The following is a 26,844-nucleotide window of genomic DNA, read 5'->3' as shown; positions in this document are numbered from 1 at the left end:
GAACGTAATCTTGCAAAAAATGWATCTGTGCATTCAAACTAAGTGAAACTTGTTTGCGACGAACTAAACCAATATACTGTCAAAACTCAAAAACGTGTGTAATACTGCACAGAGATGTTTAACTTTTTTAACTATCATGACCACACACACACACATCATTGACCAGTAGAGCACAGTTTAGGCCTACCATAACCAACCTTTGTTCTTACCTTTTATTTGCACTCATTTGTTTATGGAACCATTCSCAGCAATCTCAAGGCACTTTTATCAAGCTTCGTGTTGGGTGCAACTTGTGTTGTGTACACAGTGCTCTATTTTCACACACCATTTAGACCTGACCTGGTTTCAAGGTACACAACAGGAGCAATGAAAATAGTTTCCAAGAYACAGTGTCACACTCTTAGACCGCCTATATATTGTTAGTTTATATACACTGCATTTCAGACTGGAATTCTTATGGGKATTTTCACACATTTTATTTAGTGAGGGAGTAAATCAGAGGGGATACAGGCAGGTGGGGAAAACAGATTGAAGGGTTAGGAGTGGGAATTGAACCCCGGTCTCCGATAGGGAGAGGATTATACATGTGTCTACGCCAGGAGTGTTACCACTAGACCACCGGCTCTGCCGACTGGATTTCTACGTGCAGACTGGATGTCTATTGATATACTTGACGAGGGGATTCAAATAAGAGATAATGGTGATACTCTTGAAGTTAATTTTGTACTAAACTGTCGCRCAGACTTTTAACACGAGCAGTGTTCAGTCATGCCTAGTAATTCATTAGCTGAGAGGCTGTCAAGAACATGCTCCTGACCCTGATAGCTAACCCATCATCATCATCATCTCTCTCCCTCTCTCATTCTTCTCTCTTACTTTCTTGCTCTCTCTGCTGTTCATTAGAAAGATAATTGGGGGCTCCTGTCATTGACTAAGGGACTGTACGTTATTTATAATGAGGRATACCTAAAGAAAAATGGGCTTCTGTGAAATGAAAATGGATGCCTTCAGTGAAATATATTTTTAGCCAACCCTCCCKGAACGCTTAAAAACAACAAGTGAATCTCCCCTATACCCCAAATAATAATACAATTATTACAATTCCAGCCCTGGTTTTAACTTAACACACCAAGCCCTTCACTGACACTGAGATATRCACAGTGACTGAAGGAATCGGCTGACAAAGTCTATGGATAGTAGACTATAATTTAGTCTGTCAAACCTCTTATTTCTTGAATAGSAAGAAACAGGCTCCRACACAAAGCCCTCGTTGTCAGGAGCCTAAAGTCAAATTGAAATGAAAACTGTTTAAATGAATTAGGCCTTCTSGAATTAGCGTACTTTCAGCACCCATGCGCTGTCCATCTTTGCGGTTGCCGCTTCATAGTAATGTAAGTTAAGTAAATTACTGAAATATGGCTTATTGKGAGGCCAAAAACTCTGATAAATAGCTTCATTAYGGGCAATGAAACATACTGATTTTATTTTAATCAATTATAGCAGTAGCAAGCTTACCTCCGGTCCTCCTTCTCATCTTCGCACTCTCCCTCTCAAACTTAAAAGGACATCAATAGGCCTAGTYYGCATGCAGAGATATTGCATTTTTTGGGACAAAATAAAACAATAATTTTTGGAAGAAGCCTCTGACTTGCCTCCTGAAGTGCCATTGTACACAGCACAGTCATTGGTTAGGCAGCACAATAGGGTCTACATCAGCAAGAGCAGGGCAGGCCAGGGCCCATGATTGGGAACTATATATCCCTGACCTATGACCTCTGACCTGAGGCAAGTCTGTTTTGCACAGAGGGATAGGAATGGATAAAAATCAGTACAGGTCGCTTTTTTACACAGCGCTTCTAAAGAGATTATTGACAATTTATATCATTTCTAATTATCAGCCAGCCCGTGAAATRGGGCCCTGGTTGTGCCTACCATGTTCCAGAACCAATATTGACTGTTTTTGTTCATGTCCAATTTCTCCCTTTCAGACCATTTGTAGGGGGAGTTTCATTGGACACGAAGACTACATCTCCCACGTCATCTCCGAGATGACTCGTCTTACCGTCACCAGTTCCAACTCGCTCCGGAAGAGCAGTCCTTCGGCGCGGCAACGGGCACGCTCCATGGGGCGTCTGGGCGAGCTCGTCGAAGGGGACACGTATCAGTATGAGGAGCTGGGCCAAGAGAAGAGTCATAACGGCGGTAACAGCTACTGGCAGGTACAAAGCGAGACCGGCAGCCCCAAACTGGCTCTTAGGAAAACATCCACCCTCCAGCCCAATGGGGTACTGCCTAGGGCAAAGTCGACGCATGAGATGAGCACGGCGGCTGAGGATAAACCTGCACCTCTGCCGAAGGGGCCAGCCCCCACGCCCCCTAGAGGAGGCACAGGTCATTATACACGTAGCGAATGGGCCGGACTTATAAATAGGCCGGGACAGCAGATGGGGATGCCTCTAAAGGGCAAGGTAGCCAATCAGAGGCCGGCATCCTGCTATAACCTGCAGACCCTGCAGACGCAGCAGCAGGTCAACATGAGGGTCAAGCCTGGGGTCAGTCACCTGCCGGACCTTCTGACCTCCTCCAAGGATACTTCTCCTCAGAGAACCCACTCGTCCTGTGACCTGAAGGTAAGCCTCTTCCGTTTCCATTTAGCATTGATATGTTGAAGCTSTGTCTTGTTGGAAGGAAACATTGTGGTCACCTCAAGACTGCAGTTGCCTACACCTGTCATTGCAGATCACCTGTATTTGTAGTTTGTCGAAGGCCTATGCTAAAATATCTTTCCTGTCATCTCCCAGAGGAATTCATTAGGGCCCTCGGCCATGTCCTTACCCAATGGCACCAGCAGCCTGATCTCAGGCCGAGGGCGAACCCACAGACCCTCACGCTCKTCCTCCAGCTACACCATTGGATTGTTATCACCTATAGTTCAGGGGGCTACCATGCCCCTACTCCCCAAACARGACAGCCCATCCCAGCCCCGGCCTTCTCCCACGGGCTCCCCGGCCACCAGCTCAACAGGAACGGCCCAGCAGCAGCAACAGCCCAAACCCAAGCATGGGCCAGAGACTGAGCCGGTCAAAGTGACCCATGTGCAGTTCAAGGCGGCCCTGCAGATGGTGGTGGACAAGGGCGACCCGCGCACCTCTCTGGAGAATTTTGTGAAGATCGGGGAGGGCTCCACGGGGGTTGTGTGCATTGCCCGCGAGAGGCATAGTGGTCGGCAGGTGGCAGTGAAGATGATGGATATCCGTAAGCAGCAGCGCAGAGAGCTGCTCTTTAACGAGGTATGCAGTATGTTAATGGGAGGTAAACGGTCAGAATTGGACTGTAAGAAAGGCTAAACTATGTTAGTATATCATTAGGTTGTGGGTTCCTATCTGGCCTGAAGGATTAAAACAAGATATGAAACAGCATGCCTCCATAAATGGTATAGGACAGAAGAGAGGACTTTATTGTATAGTGAGTTGCACTTAATGACATGTAAAACTCACTACACAACAGTTTCTTGGAATTTGAACATTCTGTTCAATTAATAAATGCATGTCTAGTCTGAAAGGTAGATAGACACGGACTTTCTCCCAATGAGCTTGAAAAGCTACCTTTAGATATCATTTGTCTGTCAAGATTGCTTATCTACATGGATAGATTGCCTATCTAGATGGATAGATTACTTACAGTTGAAGTCGGAAGTTTACATACACCTTAGCCAAACTCAGTCACATTGCTGACATTTATTCCTAGTAAAAATTCCCTGTCTTAGGTACAGTTAGGATCACCACTTTATTTAAGAATGTGAAATGTCAGAATAATAGTAGAAAGAATGATTTATTTCAGCTTTTATTTCTTTCATCACATTCCCCGTGGGTCAGAAGTTTACATACACTCAATTAGTATTTGGTAGCATTGCTTCTAAATTATTTAACTTGGGTCAAACGTTTCAGGTAGCCTTCCACAAGCTTCCCACAATAAGTTGGGTGAATTTTGGCCCATTCCTCCTGACAGAGCTGGTATAAGGTTTGTAGGCCTCCTTGCTCGCACACGCTTTTCAGTTCTGCCAACAATTTTCTATAGGATGAGGTCAGGCCTTTGTGTTGGCCACTCTAATATCTTGACTTTGTTGTCCTTAAGCCATTTTGCCACAACTTTGGAAGTATGCTTGGGGTCATTGTCCATTTGGAAGACCCATTTGCGACAAGCTTTAACTTCCTGACTGATGTCTTGAGATGTTGCTTCAATATATCCACATAATTTTCCTCCCTCATGATGCCATCTATTTGTGAAGTGCACCAGTCCCTCCTGCAGCAAAGCACCCCCCAAACATGATGCTGCCACCCAGTGCTTCACGATTGGGACGGTGTTCTTCGGTTGCAAGCCTCCCCCTTTTTCCTCCAAACATAACAATGGTCATTTGGCCAAAATGTTCTATTTTTTTACCCATCGCTTTTGTGGAGCGATGGGTAACGACGCTTCGTGGGTGACTGTTGTTGATGTGTGCAGAGGGTCCCTGGTTCGCGCCCGTGTCGGGCGAGGGGACGGTTAAAGTTATACTGTTACATTGATGCTGTTGACCCGGATCACTGGTTGCTGCGGAAAAGGAGGAGGTTGAAAGGGGGTGAGTGTAACGGATGTGAAATGGCTAGCTAGTTAGTTAGCGGTACGCGCTAATAGCGTTTCAATCAGTTACGTCACTTGCTCTGAACCTAGAAGTAGTGTTGCCCTTGCTCTGCAAGTGCCGCGGCTTTTGTGGAGCGATGGGTAACGACGCTTCGTGGGTGGACTGTTGTTGATGTGTGCAGAGGTCCTGGTTCGCGCCCGTGTTCGGGGCGAGGGGACGGTTTAAAGTTATAGTGTTAACAATATGTAAAGTTCCGACTTCAACTGTATAGACATAATAGCCCTCTAAGCACCTCTTCTCACGTACATTTGTAACCATAGGTGGTGATCATGAGGGACTACCGGCACAACAACGTTGTGGAGATGTACAGGAGTGCCCTGGTGGAAGAGGAGCTGTGGGTTATCATGGAGTACCTGCAGGGCGGCGCTCTAACCAACGTTGTGTCTGAAACCAGGTAAAGGGTCTGTCAATAAGAGGAGCAATGTTGTGAAACTTAAAACACAGAATACTTCCTAGCAACAGTGATGTTCATTAATCATATTATATATATTAATAATAATTTTCAGAATGCCACGACAATGTACACAAACCAAACCTGTCGGGTAGAATGAGATGAGTAATAGTTTGTTTTGGGAAAATCCCATTTGGTCAAGAAGTTATGTCAAGTAACTGTATTGCCACCCACTCCGCCATACYTTCTTTTGCGTTAAAGGAGAAATGTAATTGTTATAAATGCCAAAATAAAGGAGGGTCTAACAATAACACAAGTTGGCACGTGTTGCAACAAGATTCCTCTGTAATTGCCTACTACGATTTGGTCCACTGGAGAACAGTACAATGTTGATCTGACATAACAAAAGAAGAGAACGATTCACATGATGCTAATGCTAACATGATTAACCCTGATGGATGTTGTGTCAAAGGCAAAAAAACTACAATTTTATATCATCGGCTGACTAGAATGTTGGATAACAAGTTTAAGTTGCATGTCATTTCATACCAGGCTGAATGAAGAGCAGATAGCCACCGTGTGCGAGGCTGTGCTACAGGCGTTAGCCTACCTCCATTCCCAGGGAGTTATCCACCGTGACATCAAGAGTGACTCTATACTGCTCACGCTGGATGGGAGGGTAAGTGCAGCCACATCCAGAAATAATTTCAGCCCGGTCTGTAACATCAGAACACATGACAAAATATTGCGCTAGCTGTTTACTCCTGGGGGCAGGAGTGGCTGGGTTCTGAACAAACAAAATTAGGGCAGAAACTGTCTTCAAAAGCCCTTACCCAGCACCTCTACCTATCCATYCCCTATTTACCAGCAAACCCCTACAGATAAACCTCTAGAAACTCTCAATCACTGAAGACCAAATCTTAAATTGAGATAATGCAAATTGTATTGATATCAATGGCATAAAGTTCAAGCTAAAGCAAAATTTAAAGCTTAGATGAGCATGTTGGAATTTGGCCCTTTCAGTGATTTGTAATGTATCCAATCATTTTTATGGCCTTTAATTATAATTTAAAAAAATGTTTTATTGTATTATTTTCCTAGATCAAGCTGTCAGACTTTGGATTCTGTGCTCAGATCAGCAAAGACATCCCCAAAAGGAAGTCCTTGGTTGGAACACCGTACTGGATGGCTCCAGAGGTTGTGTCAAAGACGCCATATGGAACTCAGGTAACAGAACAACCAACCAAAACTGTGTTTGTTTGACTGCTAGAAGGTTGTCTCATTCTACAATATGAACAGAGTATCTGAAACACTGATGTGTCCCTCAAACACATCCAGTGAACACCACAAGTTTTGGGACAGTGACAATTGTGTTGTTGTTTTGGCAGCTTTAGTTTAAGGATATTGTCATCCATATCGGGTGAACCGTTTAGAAATTACAGCACTTTTTGTACATAGTTCCCCCATTTTAGGGGACCAAAGGTTTTGGGACAAATTCAGTTATGTGTATTAAAGTAGTCAAACGTTTAGTATTTGGTTCCATATTCCTAGCATGCAATGATCACATCAAGCTTGTGACTCTACAAACTTGTTGGATGCATTTGCTGTTTGTTTAGGTTGTGTTTCAGATTATTTTGTGCACAATAGAAATGAATGGCGCAGCGGTCTAAGGCACTGCATCTCAGTGCTAGAGGCGTCACTACAGACCCTGGTTTGATTCCAGGCTCTATCACAACCGGCCGTGATTGGTAGTCCCATAGGGCGCAGCGTCGTTAGGGTTTGGTCAGGGTAGGCTGTCATTGTAAATAAGAATTTGTTCTTAACTGACTAATTAAATAAAGGTTCAATAAAAAAAWWAAAAAAACATAAGTGAATTTGTTCCGATACTTTTGGGGGATTGTACACAAAAAAAATCTATAATTTCTAAACTGTTCACCCGAAATGGGTAAAAATACCCTCAAATTAAATATGACAGTCTGCAATTTAACCTTATAGTCGTTGTATCATTTAAAATCTAAAGTGCTGGAGTACAGGGCCAAAACAACCAAAAATGTGTCACTGTCCCAATACTGTTGGAGCTCAATGTATGTTTTGATCTTATTGTTTTGCACATTGTGTTTTATTCACACACACACACACACACACACACACACACACACACACACACACACACACACACACACACACACACACACACACACACACACACACACACACACACACACACACACACCACACACACACACACACACAAGGACACCACACACACACACACACAAAGGACACAACACCCGCACACACACAAAGGACCAATGATCCTATTACTGTTGCCTACACCTCTCCTTCACCACTTCAGGCCAGATACTCCTTGCACTAGAGAATACTGCCTAAAACAGACAGACAGGATTATCTGTTACCCACCGAGGTATTTTCTTATCGGGATTCAACAGAGATGGAGGGACCTTTTTCCATCCTTAAGTGTGCGTTTGATGTGAGAGAAAGACAGTGTGTGTACTGTCACTGAATGTGTGTGATAGTGTCTGCCTTTTCCTGTGATGTTCAATGAATGCTTGTACAGGATATGACATGGTTGAACATGCCATTTCTATGGGTGTGTGTGTCAGTGGCGATGAGTGACGTTTAAAATGAGTGAGGATGATTTTTTTTTTAATGAGCATGGCCTATTACAGCATATTGGATGACTGTCATTCACATTCCATTAACCCAGTTCARTGTAACATCGATAGATTTAGGCTACTACATGGTACTCTAATGTTCCCTGTACCCATCATGAGGTTGCTACAACCTAGCCTATGAATTAAAGTTTACAACGTAGTTGCACACAGGTCGAGAGACGCATTTGAGGTAACAGACAGTGACATTCAATACCGCCTTGCATCTAGCTGATATAGGATGTAATCATTAGTCCAACAGTCGCAAACGAGAGTTTCTATTGGACAAATTCAAGTATGTTTATCCCCCTTTTGTTCCATTTGTTTCCGTTTAAGAAACGTTTTTCAACAGAATCCGCGGAATGAATACACCCCTGACCACTCGTAAACACAGCCACTTTGTATTCCTTCTCGCATCCATGCGCTCACCTCCTCTCACCGCTCCCCTTCGCTTGAGGACTTCAATGCACAACACATCAGCTATATGTGACCAGGCAACAAAAAAACTTTACAAGCCAAACCGCTACACACAGCCTACATCGTTGTCACCATATTAGATAACGTAACATCCTAGTCAACATAGCTAATATAACTAATGTGTTAGTAAACCCACTACAATCATGCAGTAACGTTACAGTGTATAGTCAATAAGCAGTTTAGCAGTTACACCGGTGGCAATACATTAGTAAAACCAAAAGATTACCTTGACTTGGAAGAGTTCCAGTGTTGTKTTGGCTAGTCATAGCCAGATAGCTAACATAGCATCCCTCTGTTTGAGCAGGCTGTTTCAGTAGGCTAAACTAGCTAGCTGCATTTGCTAGCTAAGAAAGTGTCTTTTTTTTTTAGTTTCAATCTCTTTCTATATATATATTTCTCTCTTGCATCTCCTTCATTTTGGAAGAAATGAATTTGTTCAAAACGGTTCAACTATTGTCTTTCTCTCCCTGAGTCAACTACTCACCACATGGGAACCATGAGCCTCCTAGGTTTTGTATTGAAGGCAATATACCCAGAGGAGGACAGATGCTAGATGTCCTCCGGCTACACCATGGTGCTACCCTACAGAGTGCTGTTGAGGCTACTGTAGACCCTCTTTGCAAAATATAACAATTTAATCAATAATTTGATGACTTGATAAGATTTAGTATAGTTTTATCTAAAAAGGATAACTTTTTWAATGTTTTACCATTTTTATTTTTATGAAATTAACTGAGGAGGATGGTTCTCCCCTTCCTCCTCTGAGGAGCCTCCCCTGGTGTGTGTTTTATGTTCCTGTGTCAGTCAGGTGGATGGAAGGTCTCTGGATATGCTGTTAGAGGATACGTGAGGCTCTGTGTGTGTTTATTATTGTAAATGTCTCTGATGTCTGGCAGGTGGATGTGTGGTCCCTGGGTATCATGGTGGTAGAGATGGTGGATGGAGAGCCTCCGTACTTCAGTGACACACCAGTGGCAGCTATGAAGAAACTGAGGGACGAGCCGCCACCCACAGTCAGTAACACACAGAAGGTGAAATACATATAGATACATACCACACACACACACACTCACACTCGCACACTACTCACACCCCATCTCTCTCTCTCTCTGTAGATCTCCCCTGTGTTGAAGGACTTCCTGGATCGTATGCTAACACGGGACCCCCAGGAGCGGGCTACCGCTAGCGACCTGCTGGAGCACCCCTTCCTGCTGCAGTGTGGCTCGCGGCAGTGCCTGGTACCCCTAGTGGAACGATACCGTAAGCGCATGTCCCGCTGCTGACTCACCCAAACACACAGGATCCATGATGGCCGAARAATGGGCTGATCCCCTGACGTCTGACCCTGGGTTAACAGGCGACCTGTCGCTCCATCCACCACATTGGTATTGAGTCTCAATGCCCACTACAGGAAGTGGATTTACTGTCACTCGGTGTGTGGATGGATAGACGAGTCGATCAGAAAAGCCTCTCTCTCTTTATCTTGTCCCTTTTTATTTGCTCCTTTTCTCTGGAATCCCTTCAGATCCACAGGAGAGTCGTCGCTCCCTTGTTGGGCAGTGTAGGGCAGGATGGAATTGGATATCTGAGTTTAAGGATTTGTTAATTAATTCTATGCAAAAAGTGCAACAAGCCCCAATGCAGAATCGCAGTGACCTGAAACTTCTGTACTGATCATCCCCACCATCGCTGTCCAATTTGTCCTACTGACTTTGAAATGTAACAATTACAACTGACTTTGGTACTATACTTGATGGGTAATTCGTTCTGTAAAACAAATGAATGACCAGACCCTTTCTACCAGATCACATAGGGGTAACCCTGGACTTGATCAGGGGATGATCTACAAAGTTGTCCCAAGCAGAAGCTTTGTTTTGGTATTGCTGGAGAAACATGTTTTTATAGAATTTCAAAATGGATAAAGTATTTCGGGATATTGCAGATATGAATGTGAGTAATATAGTAAAGAGTAAGACTATACTGAGTATAGTCAATGTTCTATTGTGGGACAGGTATCCCTGGGAAAACACTATTTTAATCAGAACCGATCACCTGTATTTAAAGTATAAAAAGGGATCCGCCATACTTTGGTTAAACATGTTTTTGACAAAATAGGCATGCAATATATTGAAATTGAATAAAATACGGACATGAGGTACTTCAAAATCTCAAGACCGGATTGATTTGTAGCCTACTGCTGTACCCCTGTTAGCTGACTATCCTACTGCTGTACCCCTGTTAGCTGACTAGGCTACTGATGTACCCCTGTTATCTGCCTAGCCTACTGCTGTACCCCTGTTAGCTGACTATCCTACTGCTGTACCCCTGTTAGCTGACTAGGCTACTGATGTACCCCTGTTATCTGACTAGCTACTGCTGTACCCCTGTTAGCTGACTATCCTACTGCTGTACCCTGTTAGCTGACTAGGCCTACTGATGTACCCCTGTTAGCTGACTAGCCTACTGCTGTACCCCTGTTAGCTGACTATCTACTGCTGTACCCCTGTTAGCTGACTAGCGCTACTGCTGTACCCCTGTTAGCTGACTAGGCTACTGATGTACCCCTGTTAGCTGACTAGGCTCCTGATGTTAACCCCTGTTAGCTGACTAGCCTACTGCTGTACCCCTGTTAGCTGACTAGGCTACTGATGTACCCCTGTTAGCTGACTAGGCAACTGTACTGTTTGCCAACACTGGATATCTATGTACTGTAGCTTTCTTATGTCAACACCCATTTTCACATGCATTTTTGTCCTTCTCAGAATGTTCTGTATCTGACCCTGTACAGCAGTTTATATTTTTCATACACTTCAAAAATGTGACTTCACTTTGCACGTAAGTACTTGGTAAGTACTGGTAAAGGACAAAACCTATGAAGGTACTTCTTTACATTTTTTWAAATAAATATCTGTGAACAAATGCTGTTTTTTTGTTGCAAATATCATATTGATTATGATTTAAATACAGCTTATAGGCCTACAACATGATATAAGCATGCTGTTGAATCTGCATAAGATCCTCTGTTAAATGATCAAATACGTATACAAGTCATTGCCATTCAGGTGAGATCATCATGTCCTAACTTTTCACAGGATATTCAGGTGTTTTGTGACCGAGCTTTCTGTGACCTTCATTACACCTTATCATGGCATCTTTTAATGCGATGAAAAGCACTAAATTATGGTATGAGTGAAAAAGTGTTTCACAGAGTTTAAATAATTGCAGTAATTTCTATACCATACCAATGTAAAATAAGTGATGTGAGAGAAAGGTTTCCCAGAGGGATCTGTATTAACCTGCCTTATGTTAATGAGTACAAATATGGAAATCTTGTTGAAAAAAAGGATGACAAACAAAGTTTCAGGTAGCAAACAACCCTGTGAATTTCAGCGTGACTCAGTTTTCAACTACGTAATGTGCAGATAAGGTTTGCAATTAATACACTTTTCAGTCATTTTGAAAATATTTTCATCACTTATAAAGCATGACAAATTGGGTGAAGAAATCAAATAGATGGATACAGATAAAGATATTCAATATGTTTCCTTAACAATAGTTTCATAATAACAAATGAAATAGCATATCAGTTATTGTATACAGCACAAAACTGGGACACAGTATGTAACACGTGATTGCGTAAGACCAGTTAAGCTGGCACTGCAGCTTTTCATAGCACTTAACACAGCCATGTTTTTTCCCCCTCATTTTAAGAATGTTCAACTTGAAGAAGGAAGGAGAATGAACCGTCTCAGAAGAGATTTGACACTGCTGTCGGGTTGCAAAGGGAGGGAATATTACCAAGTAACTCTAGAAATGTACCAGTAAACAAGCACATTTTTGGAAACTTGAGTTTTCATAACGTAAAAAAAKATCAAATAATAAAATGTTTTAATATGAAAAAAGAATCTCAAAACTGTAAAACATTATCGGAAATATAACCCATCAACTTAGTGAACACTGTTACTCTTTAATGAGGGTTTCAGCATGCAATGTCCTTTATATTTTGGGGTTTTATTTACTTTACAATGCCAATATATCTTTGTTGTAAATGTTTTGGGGACAAATTGGTRGCAGTTGTGAAAAAAGGTAAATGAAAGAGTTGAGGAGATAATTGGAAATGACATCATTGTTCATTAGACGTGTTTTACATGATTAGGTTATTTTCTCCTGAATCACATGGTCTATCTACTAGAAACGAATGGACATTGTGGAAACAGATATAAAGAATATGAATACATTTAGATTTCCAAAATTACCTTTTAATTACAATCATTTCTAAAAATTCCAAAATAACTTTGGTAAATTACCCGGGAGTTTTACAAACCTACACTGCTGTCAATAGATCTGGCAAATGGTAGGCARTGCTTTTTTTATGTCCCTGACAGCCACTAAAGAATAGAAGTTGTTCAACATTTTCTAGAGTCAGAAACAGTGGAATTTAACAGTTTGTCCATGTCCTGAAATCATCATCTCATTTGAATCAATTCAACTGTGAWATATGAACTTAGGCTGTACATGGACATTTAGATTATATCAAATGCACAGGACTTCTTAATGCAGTCTTATGAAGAGAAATGCTATAGCAAAGCGGTTTCAAAAGCCCTGTGTGTTACACTCTGTAAAACTTATCTCGGAATTAAGGACGGAGAGTGCTTGAAAGTGTGCTGGAGTGACGCATGGCAGGCTAGTGAGGCACTTTGTGATGATAGGCCTTGTTATCAACATACTCTTCAAGAGTCATTGAGAATGTAAGGCAATGCATGTTCTCAGTTTCTATAATTAGGCATGGCAACATAGCTCAACTCCAATTGTGGCAGCAAGAAAATAGTTCAGAGTTGTGGATTATATAGTAAACATCTATGTTCAGAGATGTGGATTATATAGTAAACATCTATGTTCAGAATTGTGGAGTATACGTATATACTGAAGAAAGATATAAACGCAACATGCAAGAATTTCAGTGACTTTACTGAGTTACAGTTCATATAAGGAAATCAGTCAGTGGAAATACATTCATTAGGATTTCACATGACTAGGATTACAGACATGCATCTGTTGGTCACAGATACCTTAAAAAAAGGTAGGGGTGTGGATCAGAAACCCAGTAGGTTGGACCTGGAACACGCTGTCATACACGTAGATCCAGAGTATCCCACACATGCTCAATGGGTGACACATCTGTGAGTATGCAGCCCATGGAAGAATTGGGACATTTTCAGCTTCCAAGTGTAACGGATGTGAAATGGCTAGCTAGTTAGCGGTGGTGCGCGCTAGCAGCCTTTCAGTCGGTTACGTCACTTGCTCTGAAACCTTGAAGTAGTGGTTCCCCTTGCTCTGCAAGGGCCGCGGCTTTTGTGGAGCGATGGGTAACGATGCTTCGTGGGTGACTGTTGTTGATATGTGCAGAGGGTCCCTGGTTCGCGCCCGGGTATGGGCGAGGGGACGGACGTAAAGTTAAACTGTTACACAAGAATTGTGTACAGATCCTTGCGACATGGGGCCGTGCATTATCATGCTGAAACATGAGGTGATGGAGGTGGATGAATGGCACGACAATGGGCCTCAGTATCTCGTCACGGTATCTCTGCATTCAAATTGCCATCGATAAAATGCAATTGGGTTTGTTGTCCTTAGTTTATGCCTGCCGTTACCATAATCCCACTGCCACCATGGGGAACTCGGTTCACAACTTTGACATCAGCAAACCGTCGCACACATGACGTCATACACGTGATCTGCGGCTGTGAGGCCGATTGGACGTACTGACAAATTCTCTAAAATGACATTGGAGGAGGCTTATGGTAGAGAAATGAACGTTAAATTCTCTGGAAACAGCTCTGGTGGACATTCCTGTAGTGAGTATGCCAATTGCACGCTACCTCAAAACTTGAGACATCTGTGGCATTGTTTTGTGTGACAAAACTGCACATTTTAGAGTGGCCTTTCATTATTCCCAGCACAAGGTGCACCTGTGTAATGATCATGCTGTTTAATCAGCTTCTTGATATGCCACACCTGTCAAGTGGATGGATTATCTTGGCAAAGGATAAATGCTCACTAACAGGGATGTAAACAAGTTTGTGCAAAATATTTGAGACAAATAAGCTTTTTGTGAATGTGGAACATTTCTAGGATTTTTTTATTTCAGCTCTTGAAACATGGGACCAACACTTTACATGTTGCGTGTATATTTTTGTTCAGTGTTGTTCAATCCCATTACTTTTCAAAATACATACACTTTAGCATAGTTGTTTTAGAGAGGCAGTGGTATCGTCATCTAAAATGTGACATCTGTAAAGAAAAAGACAAAAAAATAAATTAAAAAGACTTCAACATAATTTGTGGCTGTACCAAGTCCTATGTAATGGTGCTTGTTTAAAAGGTCCAATGCAGCCATTTTTATCTGAATATCAAATCCTTTCTGTGTAACAATTAAGTACCCGTTTTAAATTAAAATGGTCAAAAATGAACAAAAATATCTTCTTAGCAAAGAGCAATTTCTTAAGCAAGAGTTTTGCTATGACTGTCTGGGAGTGGTCAGAGTGTGGAGGGGAAAACTAGCTGTTATTGGCCAAGAGGTTAGGTAACAATTTCATCGCCTGGTGATGACACCAGGCAGGCCAAAACTCCATCCCACCACAACAGGCTGAAATTTCACGCTGTCTTTTCAAACAGCTGTTACACTAAAAGGGCATTATCATAATTTTCACAATATCACTATTATTCCAACCTCATAGAGTGGAAATATACATAAAACACAGAACAATCAAGTTTTTGACTGCACTGGGCCCTTAATTCATCACAAACAAACAAAATATCAATCATTTGGTTGTGATGACACAATTACCTTTTACCATGTAATTGTCCAGTAGATGCTAGGTAACTACCAGACTGCAATATACAGTAGAATGTAACTAAATAACCTCTACACATTTTGAGAGTCCATACACGACTTATGTGCAGACCTGAATCAGTGAAACACCCCATTAAAAAGACCAGAGTGCCTTTGTGTGCTGTGCTATTTGAAGGGCATTGTTGAGTGGAGATGAGCCGAGACAGCTTGTTTTGTGAGAGCTGTGAGAGGTGTCTATGTCATCTCTTAGATAGGGACCATGGCAAGCAGCCGACCACAGATACGGAACCAATTCAGCCGAACCGCCATGTCACGACTATTCAGCTAAACACAGCAATATCTACTGTCATTTATGATACCTCTCAAAATTGTCCAATTTTGTGTACTACTCTTGCATAATAAGGTTCATAATAACAAATATGAATGGACACCCAATGCTAAAGAACTACAGTAAACTTTCAGGGTAGGCCTATTAGGCAGAGCTGTGTGGAATGTATTTCAAGGAGGGTGAAAGGCAGGAGATAAGCAGAGACATGTCACTTTCCCTAAAATGGATACTAACAGCTAAAGGTCTTGGAAACTGCCCCCAAGGCACTTCTCATTCTTGGGATAAAATTGGGTTTTTTTTTTTGTCATGCCACCAGCTACATCCTAATTTGGCCTTCTGTCCCCCTTTATAAGGATCAGACAGCAGAGATGAGCTCGCAGTTACCCACAGAGTCAACAGAAACAAGATCTTTGCTCTGTGTTCACCCCAACTGATTATCTCTTTGTCTGTGGACCTCCAACAGCAACAATGGGTGATGCTCTCATGGCTGAGTTTGGGAAAGCTGCTCACTTTCTGAGGAAGTCAGACAAGGAGCGCCTGGAAGCCCAGACCAGGGCTTTTGACATCAAGACCGAGTGCTTCGTGGTTGATGACAAAGTGGAATATGTCAAGGGGCAGATCCAAAGCAAAGAGGGGGGAAAGGTGGTCGTGAAGAGGGAGGACCAGACTACCGTGACCGTCAAGGAGGTGGACGTCCATCCCCAGAACCCGCCAAAATACGATAAAATCGAAGACATGGCCATGTTCACCTTCCTCCATGAGCCAGCTGTTCTGTTTAACCTCAAAGAGCGTTACGCAGCCTGGATGATCTACACCTACTCAGGGCTGTTCTGTGTGACAGTGAACCCATACAAGTGGCTTCCTGTCTATGACTCTGAGGTGGTGTCTGCCTACAGGGGGAAGAAGAGGACTGAAGCCCCCCCTCACATCTTCTCCATCTCAGATAACGCCTACCAGTATATGCTTACTGATCGGGAGAACCAGTCTGTTCTTATCACCGGAGAATCCGGTGCTGGAAAGACTGTCAACACCAAGAGAGTCATCCAGTACTTTGCCAGCATTGCAGCAGTTAGTGGGGTTAAGAGGGATCCAAGCAAGGGCACCCTGGAAGATCAAATCATCCAGGCTAACCCTGCACTGGAGGCTTTCGGTAATGCCAAAACACTGAGAAATGACAACTCATCACGTTTCGGCAAATTCATCCGTATTCACTTCGGGACCAGTGGGAAACTGTCCTCTGCCGACGTAGAGACTTACCTTCTTGAGAAGTCCCGTATCACCTTTCAGCTCAAAGCTGAGAGGAACTACCATATTTTCTTCCAGATATTGTCCAATCAAAAGCCAGAGCTGTTGGACTTGCTGTTAATCACCAACAACCCATATGACTACTCCTACATCTCCCAAGGAGAGGTAACAGTAGCATCCATCAATGATTCTGAGGAACTGATGGCCACTGATAGTGCCTTCGATGTGCTCGGCTTTACTGCAGAGGAAAAACAGGGGGTCTACAAGTTGACAGGTGCCATAATGCACTACGGCAACATGAGGTTCAAACAAAAGCAGCGGGAGGAGCAGGCAGAGCCTGACGGTACAGAGGCTGCTGACAAGTCAGCTTACCTAATGGGGATAAACTCTGCAGATCTGATTAAAGGACTTTGCCATCCCAGAGTCAAGGTTGGCAATGAGTATGTCACCAAAGGTCAAGGTGTAGATCAGGTCTACTATTCCCTCGGTGCATTGGCTAAGTCAGTGTATGAAAAGATGTTCAACTGGATGGTGGTGAGAATCAACCACTCCCTTGACACAAAACAGGCACGCCAGCATTTCATAGGCGTGCTGGACATTGCTGGATTTGAGATCTTTGATTTCAACACCTTTGAACAGCTCTGCATCAACTTCACAAATGAGAGACTGCAACAGTTTTTCAATCATCACATGTTTGTGCTCGAGCAAGAGGAGTACAAAAAGGAGGGCATTGACTGGGAGTTCATCGACTTTGGGATGGACTTGCAAGCTTGCATTGACCTCATTGAAAAGCCACTTGGGATCATGTCAATTCTAGAGGAAGAGTGCATGTTCCCCAAGGCCAGTGACCAGACCTTTAAGGCTAAGCTATATGACAACCATTTGGGCAAGAATAGAATGTTTCAGAAGCCAATTCCAGGTAAGGGCAAGGCAGAGGCACACTTTGCCCTGCTCCACTATGCTGGCACTGTTGATTACAATATTTCTGGCTGGCTGGTCAAGAACAAAGACCCATTGAATGAAACAGTGTGTGGTCTTTATGCAAAATCCTCTCTCAAGCTGTTGAGTCATCTTTTTGTCATCATAGCAACGGAGGGAGGTGACAAAGCTGGTGGAAAAGGAGGCAAAAAGAAAGGGTCTGCTTTCCAGACTGTATCTGCACTTCACAGGGAAAACCTAAACAAGCTGATGAACACCCTGAAAACCACCCATCCCCACTTTGTCCGCTGCTTGATCCCAAATGAGAGCAAAACGCCAGGGACCATGGACAACTGCCTTGTGATGCACCAGCTTCGCTGTAACGGTGTGCTGGAGGGCATTCGAATCTGCAGAAAGGGCTTCCCAAACAGAGTCCTCTATGGCGACTTCAAACAGAGATATAGAATCCTGAATGCATCCGTCATTCCTGAGGGACAGTTTATTGACTCCAAGAAAGCCGCTGAAAAGCTGCTGGGATCATTGGACATTGACCACACTCAGTACCGGTTTGGCAACACCAAGGTCTTCTTCAAAGCAGGCTTGCTGGGTACGTTGGAGGAGATGCGAGATGAACAACTCTCCCGCATCATTACAATGATCCAGGCCAACGCAAGAGCCATACTCATGAGGGCAGAGTACCAGAAGCTTGTGGAACGCAGGGATGCTCTAATGGTCATCCAGTGGAACCTTCGCGCCTTTTTAGGGGTTAAGAACTGGCCCTGGATGAAGATGTTCTTCAAAATCAAGCCACTGCTGAAGAGTGCTGAGTCTGACAAGGAGATGGCAAACATAAAGGACGAGTTCACTAAGCTCAAAGAGGCCTTTGAGAAATCAGAAGCAAGACGGAAGGAGCTTGAGGAGAAAGTGGTGAGTATTCTCCAAGAGAAGAACGACCTGCTCCTACAATGCCAGTCTGAGCAGGACACACTAACAGATGCTGAAGAGCGCTGTGAGCAGCTCATAAAAAGTAAGATCCAAATGGAAGCAAAAGTGAAAGAACTGACAGAACGTATGGAGGATGACGAGGAGATGAATGCAGATCTCACAGCAAAGAAACGCAAGCTGGAGGATGAATGCTCTGAGTTGAAGAAAGATATAGATGACCTTGAGCTGACATTAGCCAAGGTTGAGAAAGAGAAACATGCCACAGAGAACAAGGTGAAGAACCTCACAGAGGAGATGGCTTCCCAGGATGAAAACATTATGAAGCTGACCAAAGAGAAGAAGGCACTGCAGGAGGCTCATCAGCAGACACTCGATGACCTACAGAGTGAGGAGGACAAAGCCAACACCTTGACCAAAGCTAAAGCTAAGCTGGAGCAACAGGTGGATGACCTTGAGGGCTCCCTGGAACACGAAAAGAAAGTCAGAATGGAGCTTGAGCGCTCCAAGAGAAAGCTTGAGGGAGACCTAAAACTGAACCAAGAGAATTTGATGGATTTTGAGAACGACAAACAGCAGCTAGAGGAGAAACTCAAAAAGAAAGACTTTGAGATGAGCAGCCTGACTGTAAAGACTGAGGATGAGCAGGTGGCTGGAGTTCAGCTCCAGAAGAAACTGAAGGAAAGCCAGGCACGAATCGAAGAGCTTGAAGAGGAGTTGGACGCTGAGCGAGCAGCCCGAGCCAAAGTGGAGAAGCAGCGATCTGATCTCTCCCGCGAGCTAGAGGACATAAGTGAGCGTTTGGAGGAAGCGGGAGGGGCCACATCTGCCCAGGTGGAGCTCAACAAGAAGAGGGAGAATGAATTTCTGAAACTTCGCAGGGACCTGGAGGAATCCACGCTTCAACATGAGGCCACTGCTGCATCCTTGAGGAAGAAGCATGCGGACAGTGTGGCCGAACTGGGTGAGCAAATCGACAACCTCCAGCGTGTCAAGCAGAAGTTAGAGAAAGAGAAGAGTGAGCTGAAGCTGGAGCTAGACGACCTGTCCTCAAATATGGAGAGTGTGGTGAAGGCCAAATCCAACATGGAGAAGATGTGCCGATCGATGGAAGACAATATGAATGAGAACAAGACCAAGTATGAGGAGGCCCAGAGGTCCCTCAATGACTTCTCCTCACAGAGGGCCAGGCTGCTCACTGAAAATGGAGAGTTGGGACGTCAGTTGGAGGAGAAAGAGTGCCTGATTTCACAACTCACCAGGGGCAAGAGCTCCTACACCCAGCAGGTGGAGGATATGCGCAGGCAGCTCGAGGAGGAGGTTAAGGCAAAGAATTCACTGGCCCATGCCGTGCAGTCTTCCCGTCATGACTGTGACCTGCTCAGAGAACAGTTTGAGGAGGAGCAGGAGGCCAAGGCAGAGCTGCAGAGGGCACTATCCAAGGCCAACACTGAAGTGTCCACATGGAGGGCAAGGTATGAGACTGATGGAATCCAGAAAACTGAGGAGCTGGAGGAAGCTAAAAAGAAGTTAGTCCAAAGACTGCAAGAAGCAGAGGAGGCTGTGGAGGCTGTGAACGCAAAGTGTTCCTCCCTCGAAAAGACCAAGAGTCGCCTCCAAAATGAAATTGAGGACCTGATGTTGGATCTTGAAAGATCTAATGCAGCATCTGCAGCTCTGGACAAGAAACAGAGAACCTTTGACAAAGTCATGGCTGAGTGGAAGCAGAAGTATGAGGAGTCACAGTGTGAGCTTGAGGGTTCCCAGAAGGAGGCTCGGTCTCTCAGCACTGAGCTCTTCAAATTGAAGAATGCCTATGAGGAGTCCTTGGATCACCTGGAGACCATTCAAAGGGAGAACAAGAACCTGCAGGAGGAGATCTCTGACCTTACTGATCAACTTGGTGAGGGAGGGAAAAGCGCCCATGAATTGGAGAAACTACGGAAGCAGCTGGAGCAAGAGAAAGCAGAGCTCCAGTCAGCACTGGAGGAGGCAGAAGGTTCCCTGGAGCATGAAGAGGGCAAGATCCTTCGGGCCCAGCTGGAGTTCAACCAGGTGAAGGCGGATATTGAGCGCAAGCTGGCCGAGAAAGATGAGGAAATGGAACAGGTCAAGAGAAACTACCAGCGCATGGTGGAGTCACTGCAGACCTCCCTCGAGTCTGAGACCAGGAGCCGCAACGAGGCCCTGAGAGTCAAGAAGAAGATGGAGGGCGACCTCAACGAGATGGAGATACAGCTTAGCCAAGCCAACAGACAGGCGGCTGATGCCCAAAAGCAGCTTAAGATCATCCAGTCATATCTGAAGGATACCCAGCTGCAGCTGGATGACTCTACACACGGGAATGAAGACCTGAAGGAGAACATTGCTCTCTTGGAGCGCAGGAACAATCTGTTCCAAGCGGAGCTGGAGGAACTTCGGGGTGTTCTTGAGCAGACAGAGCGTTGCCGCAAGCTGGCCGAACAGGAGCTCACTGAAGCCACAGAGCGCATGCAGCTCCTGCACTCTCAAAATACAGGCCTTATCAACCAGAAGAAGAAACAAGAGGCTGATCTGCTCCAACTGCAGACCGAGGTGGAGGAAGCGGTACAGGAGAACCGCAATGCTGAAGAGAAGGCCAAGAAGGCCATCACCGATGCAGCCATGATGGCCGAGGAGCTGAAGAAGGAGCAAGACACTAGCGCTCACCTGGAGCGTATGAAGAAGAATATGGAGCAGACCATTAAGGACCTGCAGCACCGTTTGGATGAGGCGGAACAAATCGCAATGAAGGGTGGGAAGAAGCAGCTCCAAAAGCTGGAGTTACGCATCAAGGAGTTGGAGAGCGAGCTGGAGGCGGAGCAGAAGAGGGGCACAGAGTCCATCAAGGGGGTGCGCAAGTACGAGCGGCGCATCAAGGAGCTCACTTACCAGACGACAGAGGATCGCAAGAACATGGCTCGCATCCAGGACCTGGTGGACAAGCTGCAGCTGAAGGTGAAGTCCTACAAGCGCACCTCCGAGGAGGCAGAGGAACAGGCCAATGCCAACCTGGCCAAGTTCCGCAAGCTGCAGCATGAGCTGGAGGAGGCTGAAGAGCGAGCAGACATCGCCGAGTCCCAGGTGAACAAACTCCGGGCCAAGACCAGGGACGGGTCCGGCAAGAAGGGCTTGGATGAGTGAGGAGGTCCCAAAACAGCAATGTCACAGGTGTGTTGATAAGAACAATTACCCCTCTTCTCACAATTGCATTATAGATCAGAATGTAAGACATGAAGAATGTAACCCATATTCCCGACAATGAGTACGTTTTACATGCATACTTATAATTCAATATTACTTCCTTACTTACTCTGATTATCTTAATCGCTGTAAGGTTATAAGCGAAGTAAGCATAAACCGATTAAAACACCTAGATTTTTTTTAGCAATCTTTCGAATAATTAGGACATGTAAAGAGCTTGATCGGAGTTCCTGCTGTGTATTTGATCTGCTCTCACCAGCAGTGCCTCCCTCTCGGCACGAGTGAAGTGAGTTGTGAAAGTATGCATTATAGAAATGATTTTCAGATGCAAACTTTATATGACTAAACTCAGAATCAAATAGGCTTCCCAAAAAGTATATGATCACTGTGATAAAATGTTTAAGTTGATAGGGTATTTTCTGCATTTTTCAAAGCCTCATCAGGTAGCCTGATTAACAGCTGTCCATGTTAACCGGATTATAAGGGAAATCGATCTTCTTGCAAAGCATGTAAATGTTTTAATCAAGCTATTATAGTAATGAGAGTAATCACAATAATCATATTATTGAATGCATGTACATGTACCTAATTATTTAAGAGGAATAGGCTTCATTGGTTTAAGATAACATACCTAATTCTAATGCCCTAAATAGTTTCCCTGTGCAACATAAATCACATTGTATTGTAATTACAGTGAAAGGTGAATACCATGGTTGGTTATGATGATTACAAAAATGTCTTGCTTAGGGCCTGTGCACGTCTTTACCGCATCGTACACACATGTTTAAACTATACAGCAGAAAGATGCATTGGTGGATTTGTAAGCGTGGCTTCATGTCTAGTAAGTGGTCATGTTGTTTTTGAGGACAGTCTGTAAACCGTAGCGGGGACAGGCTGTGTAATATTGTTGATCTAAAGCAGAGAAAAAGGATGGGGAAATGTTTTGATGTCAACAAAGATATTTCCTTAAATGATTTTGTCAGATATATAACTCCCAAAACATGAGTTAATGTCAGCCTTTCATTTGAATCTGTTCCAACAGTGTGTCCATTGTCAATGTGACAATACCAAGTTGTCTCCACATTTGTAAAGTACATTGGAAATGAATGCTGCCAACTGTGCACCATAACATCTTAAATCCTTAAAAGATTAAACTAACAACATTGTATTACAACTAGGAAAAATAAAGCACTGCTCTGCACTAAAAACTGCCTCCAGCACTCTGGTTTTTCTAAGGATTATGTAATTTGATGAATAAAGTTTGAGGAATGTAAAATACTTGGCAGGTGTATCATCAGAATACAGGGGAAACAGGGTAACAAGCCTGTACTCGATCYCAACCCCACAGCTTCTCATCAAACAAGGGAGAGAGGCTCTTCGCCCGACCAGACTGAAACTGTCACTGCAACTGTGCTGGGTTTGGTTTAAAAGAATTCATTTTTGTTAAGTAAAATCATACACTAGTTCTACTAAGCTCCATTTTAGAAAATGGATTATGTTGATATTGTAGTGTCAAAACAGTAGGATTAAAAGCACCATAAGCATGATCGCTGAGGCCTGCTTATCTACATAGCCAAAGGCTACACGTGCCAAATACAGGTACACTCAGTCACACACGATCCGATCAGAGGTATACGAACAAATGTATTCCTCTTGTTTTGGCAGTGTCTGAGGCGGAAGTGCATTATATCACCCCCTTTTCTTATTGACGTATTGCACTTGTTTTGGCAGTGTCTGAGGGGGAACTGCGTTATATCCCGCCCTTTTCCTACTAGGGTCATATATCTGTCTCTTTAAAATGAGCTAGTTCATTCCCTACATGTAAATAGATCTATCGTTTTACTGAAACAAACATGAATCAGGGATTGCACAGTATTTGAAATTGTGTAAATTGTATTCTCGCTGATCAGTGACAGCATATCTTGACCAATACTGACCTCTAGAGGTGTTTACGGGGAATGTTTGTGATTCGTTCAAACTACTGTACAAAGAAAATTAATAACATTAACAACAGAATGTGAAACACATTCATAGTACTCACGGTAAAGACAAACTAACAAAATATTTAATATAAATGTAATTCTCCTTTAATTCTGACTCTGTATGGAGAAGTGTCATACAACCTACACAGTACACATAGCCTTGTTTTTTCTTTAAAAAAAAAAACTATTTTCTACATTGTACAATAATAGTGAAAACTATGAAATTAGTAACCACAAAAAAGTAGACACCGTTTGCCTTGATGACAGCTTTGCATACTCTTGGACATTCTCTCAACCAGCTTCATGAGGTAGTCACCTGGAATGCATTGCAATTAACAGGTGTGTCTTGTTAAAAGTTCATTTGTGGAATTTCTTTCCTTCTTAATGCGTTTTAGCCAATGTTGTGTGACAAGGTAGGGGTGGTATACATAAGATAGCCCTATTTGGTAAAAGACCAAGTCCATATTATGGCAAGAAAAGCTTAAATAAGCAAAGACAAACAACAGTCCATCATTACTTTAAGACATGAAGGTCAGTCAATCCGGAAAAATTCAAGAACTTTGAAAGTGTCTTCAAATGCAGTCGCAAAAACCATCAAGCGCTATGATGAAACTGGCTCTCATGAGGACCGCCACAGGAAAGGAAGACCAAGAGTTAGCTCTGCTGCAGAGGATAAGTTTATTACAGTTACCAGCCTCAGAAATTGCATCCCAAATAAATGCTTCACAGAGTTCAAGTAACAGACACATCTCAACTGTTCAGAGGAGACTGCGTGAATCAGGCCTTTATGATCGAATTGCTGCAAAGAAACCACTACTAAAGGACACCAATAAGAAGAAGAGACTTACTTGGGCCTAGAAACACGAGCAATGGACATTAGACTGGTGGAAATTTTAATCTTTGGTCTGATGAGTCCAAATTTTAGATTTTTGGTTCCAACTGCCGTGTCTTTGTGAGACGCAGAGTAGGTGCTCTGTAAGGGCTATTTGACCTGGCCTCCACAATCACCCGACCTCAACCTAGTTGAGATGGTTTGGGATGAGTTGGACCGCAGAGTAAAGGAAAAGCAGCCAACAAGTGCTCAGCACATGTGGGATATCCTTCAAGACCGTTGGAAAAACATTCCAGATGAAGTTGATTGGAAGAATGCCAGAGTGTGTAAAGTTATCATCAAGGCAAAGGGTGGCTACTTTGAAGAATAGACAATATATTTTGATTTGTTGAACACTTTTTTGTTAACTACATGATTCCATATGTGTTATTTCATAGTTGATGTATTCACTATTATTCTAGAAAATTGTAAAAATTAAGAATAACTCTTGAATGAGTATGTGTCCAAACTTTTGACTGGTACTGTATATACTCAGTACCTTCGGAAAGTATTCAGACCCCTTTACTTTTCCCATATTTTGTTACATTACAGCCTTTTTCTAAAATGGATTAAATAAATACAAATCCTCAGCAATMTACACAAAATACGCCATAATGACAAAGTGAAAATGTTGAATTTTTTATTTTAGCAAATGTATAAAAAAATCCAAAAACAGACATACCTTATTTACATCGGTATTCAGACCCTTTGAGCTCCGGTGCATCCTGTTTCCATTGATCATCCTTGAGATTTCTACAACTTGATTGGAGTCCACCTGTGGTAAATTCAATTGATTGGACATGATTTGGAAAGGCAAACACCTGTCTATATAAGGTCCCACAGTTGACAGTGCATGTCAGAGCAAAAAACAAGCCATGAGGTCGAAATCATTTTCCATAGAGCTCCGAGACAGGATTGTGTCGAGGCACAGATCTTGGGAAGGGTACAAAAAAAATTCTGCAACATTGAAGGAGGTCCCCAACAACACAGTGGCCTCCATCAAATTTGGAACCACCAAGACTCTACCTAGAGCTGGCCAAACTGAGCAATCGGGGGAGAATGGCCTTTGTCAGGGAGGTGACCAAGAACCCGATGGTCACTCTGACAGAGTCCTAGAGTTCCTCTGTCGAGATGGAAGAAACCTCCAGAAGGACAACCATCTCTGCTGCACTCCGCCAATCAGGCCTTTATGGTAGATTGGCCAGACGGAAGCAACTCGTCAGTAAAATGGACATGACAGCCCGCTTTGAGTTTGCCAAAAGGCACCTTAAGATTCTCTGGTCTGATGAAACCAAGATTGAACTCTTTGGCCTGAATGCCAAGCGTTACGTCTGGAGGAAACCTGGCATCATCCCTACAGTGAAGCATGGTGGTGGCAGCATCATGCTGTGGGGATGTTTTTTAGCGGCAGGGACTAGGAGACTAGTCACGATCGAGGCAAAGAAGAACGGAGCAAAGTACAGAGAGATACTTGATGAAAACCTGCTCCAGAGCGCTCAGGACCTCAGACTGAGGCGAAGGTTCACCTTCCAACAGGACAACGACCCTAAGCACACAGCCAAGACAACGCAGGAGTGGCTTCGGTACTAGTCTCTGAATGTCCTTGAGTGGCCCAGCAAGAACCCGGACTTGAACCCGATCGAACATCTCTGGAGAGACCTGAAAGTAGCTGTGCAGCGACGCTCCCCTCCAACCTGACAGAGCTTGAGAGGATCTGCAGAGAAGAATGGGAGTAACTCCCCAAATACGAGTGTGCCAAGCTTGTAGCGTCATACCCAAGAAGACTCGATGCTGTAATCGCTGCCAAAGTTGCTTCAACAAAGTACTGAGTAAAGGGTCTGAATACTTATGTAAATGTAATATTTCCGTTGTTATTTGTAATAAAAAAAAGATTTTTTGCTTTGTCATTATGTGGTATTGTGTATAGACTGATGAGGGACAAAAACAATTTAATACATTTTAGAATAAGGCTGTAACGTAACAAAATGTGGAAAAGGTCAAGGGGTCTGAATAATTTCTGAAGGCACTGTATATACAGTGTATATATGTATGTGTGTGTGTATGTACAGTACAGTAAATTTACAGTTGATCATCCAAATAGGATTAATATTTTTATGATTGGTAAGTCATGGGATATACTTCTATTTGTGCTCTTGCTCTTGTGTAGGACAAAAACAGGGCAGTGTTATGAAGAATTCCTCAAATGTCATTTCGTACTTAATAAATAACAAGATGTATACACGTGACGAGAAAAATCATATG

At 43.4% G+C, this 26,844-nt stretch overlaps 1 protein-coding gene and 1 pseudogene across 3 annotated transcripts in view; both read left to right on the top strand.

Moving 5' to 3' along the window:
* The window catches only part of LOC111954553 (serine/threonine-protein kinase PAK 6), a 40,483-nt gene extending 29,343 nt beyond the window's left edge, over positions 1-11,140 (top strand). For all 3 annotated transcript variants that reach the window (XM_023974366.2, XM_023974367.2, XM_023974368.2), the window contains 7 exons: positions 1,989-2,630; positions 2,802-3,290; positions 4,942-5,075; positions 5,625-5,751; positions 6,174-6,299; positions 9,118-9,252; positions 9,337-11,140. In XM_023974366.2, coding sequence (XP_023830134.1) covers positions 1,989-2,630; positions 2,802-3,290; positions 4,942-5,075; positions 5,625-5,751; positions 6,174-6,299; positions 9,118-9,252; positions 9,337-9,504 — 1,821 coding nt within the window. In that variant the 3' untranslated portion in view covers positions 9,505-11,140. The remainder of the gene's footprint in view (positions 1-1,988; positions 2,631-2,801; positions 3,291-4,941; positions 5,076-5,624; positions 5,752-6,173; positions 6,300-9,117; positions 9,253-9,336) is intronic.
* Positions 11,141-15,784: 4,644 nt separating this feature from the next.
* LOC111954422 (myosin-6 pseudogene) lies at positions 15,785-22,937 on the top strand (annotated as a pseudogene).
* The last annotated feature ends 3,907 nt before the right edge of the window (positions 22,938-26,844 follow it).

Source organism: Salvelinus sp. IW2-2015, linkage group LG28 (assembly GCF_002910315.2).
Source record: "Salvelinus sp. IW2-2015 linkage group LG28, ASM291031v2, whole genome shotgun sequence".
Taxonomy (NCBI): domain Eukaryota; kingdom Metazoa; phylum Chordata; class Actinopteri; order Salmoniformes; family Salmonidae; genus Salvelinus; species Salvelinus sp. IW2-2015.
Note: the sequence above shows the minus strand (reverse complement) of the source record. Positions and strands in the feature narration are given on the sequence as shown.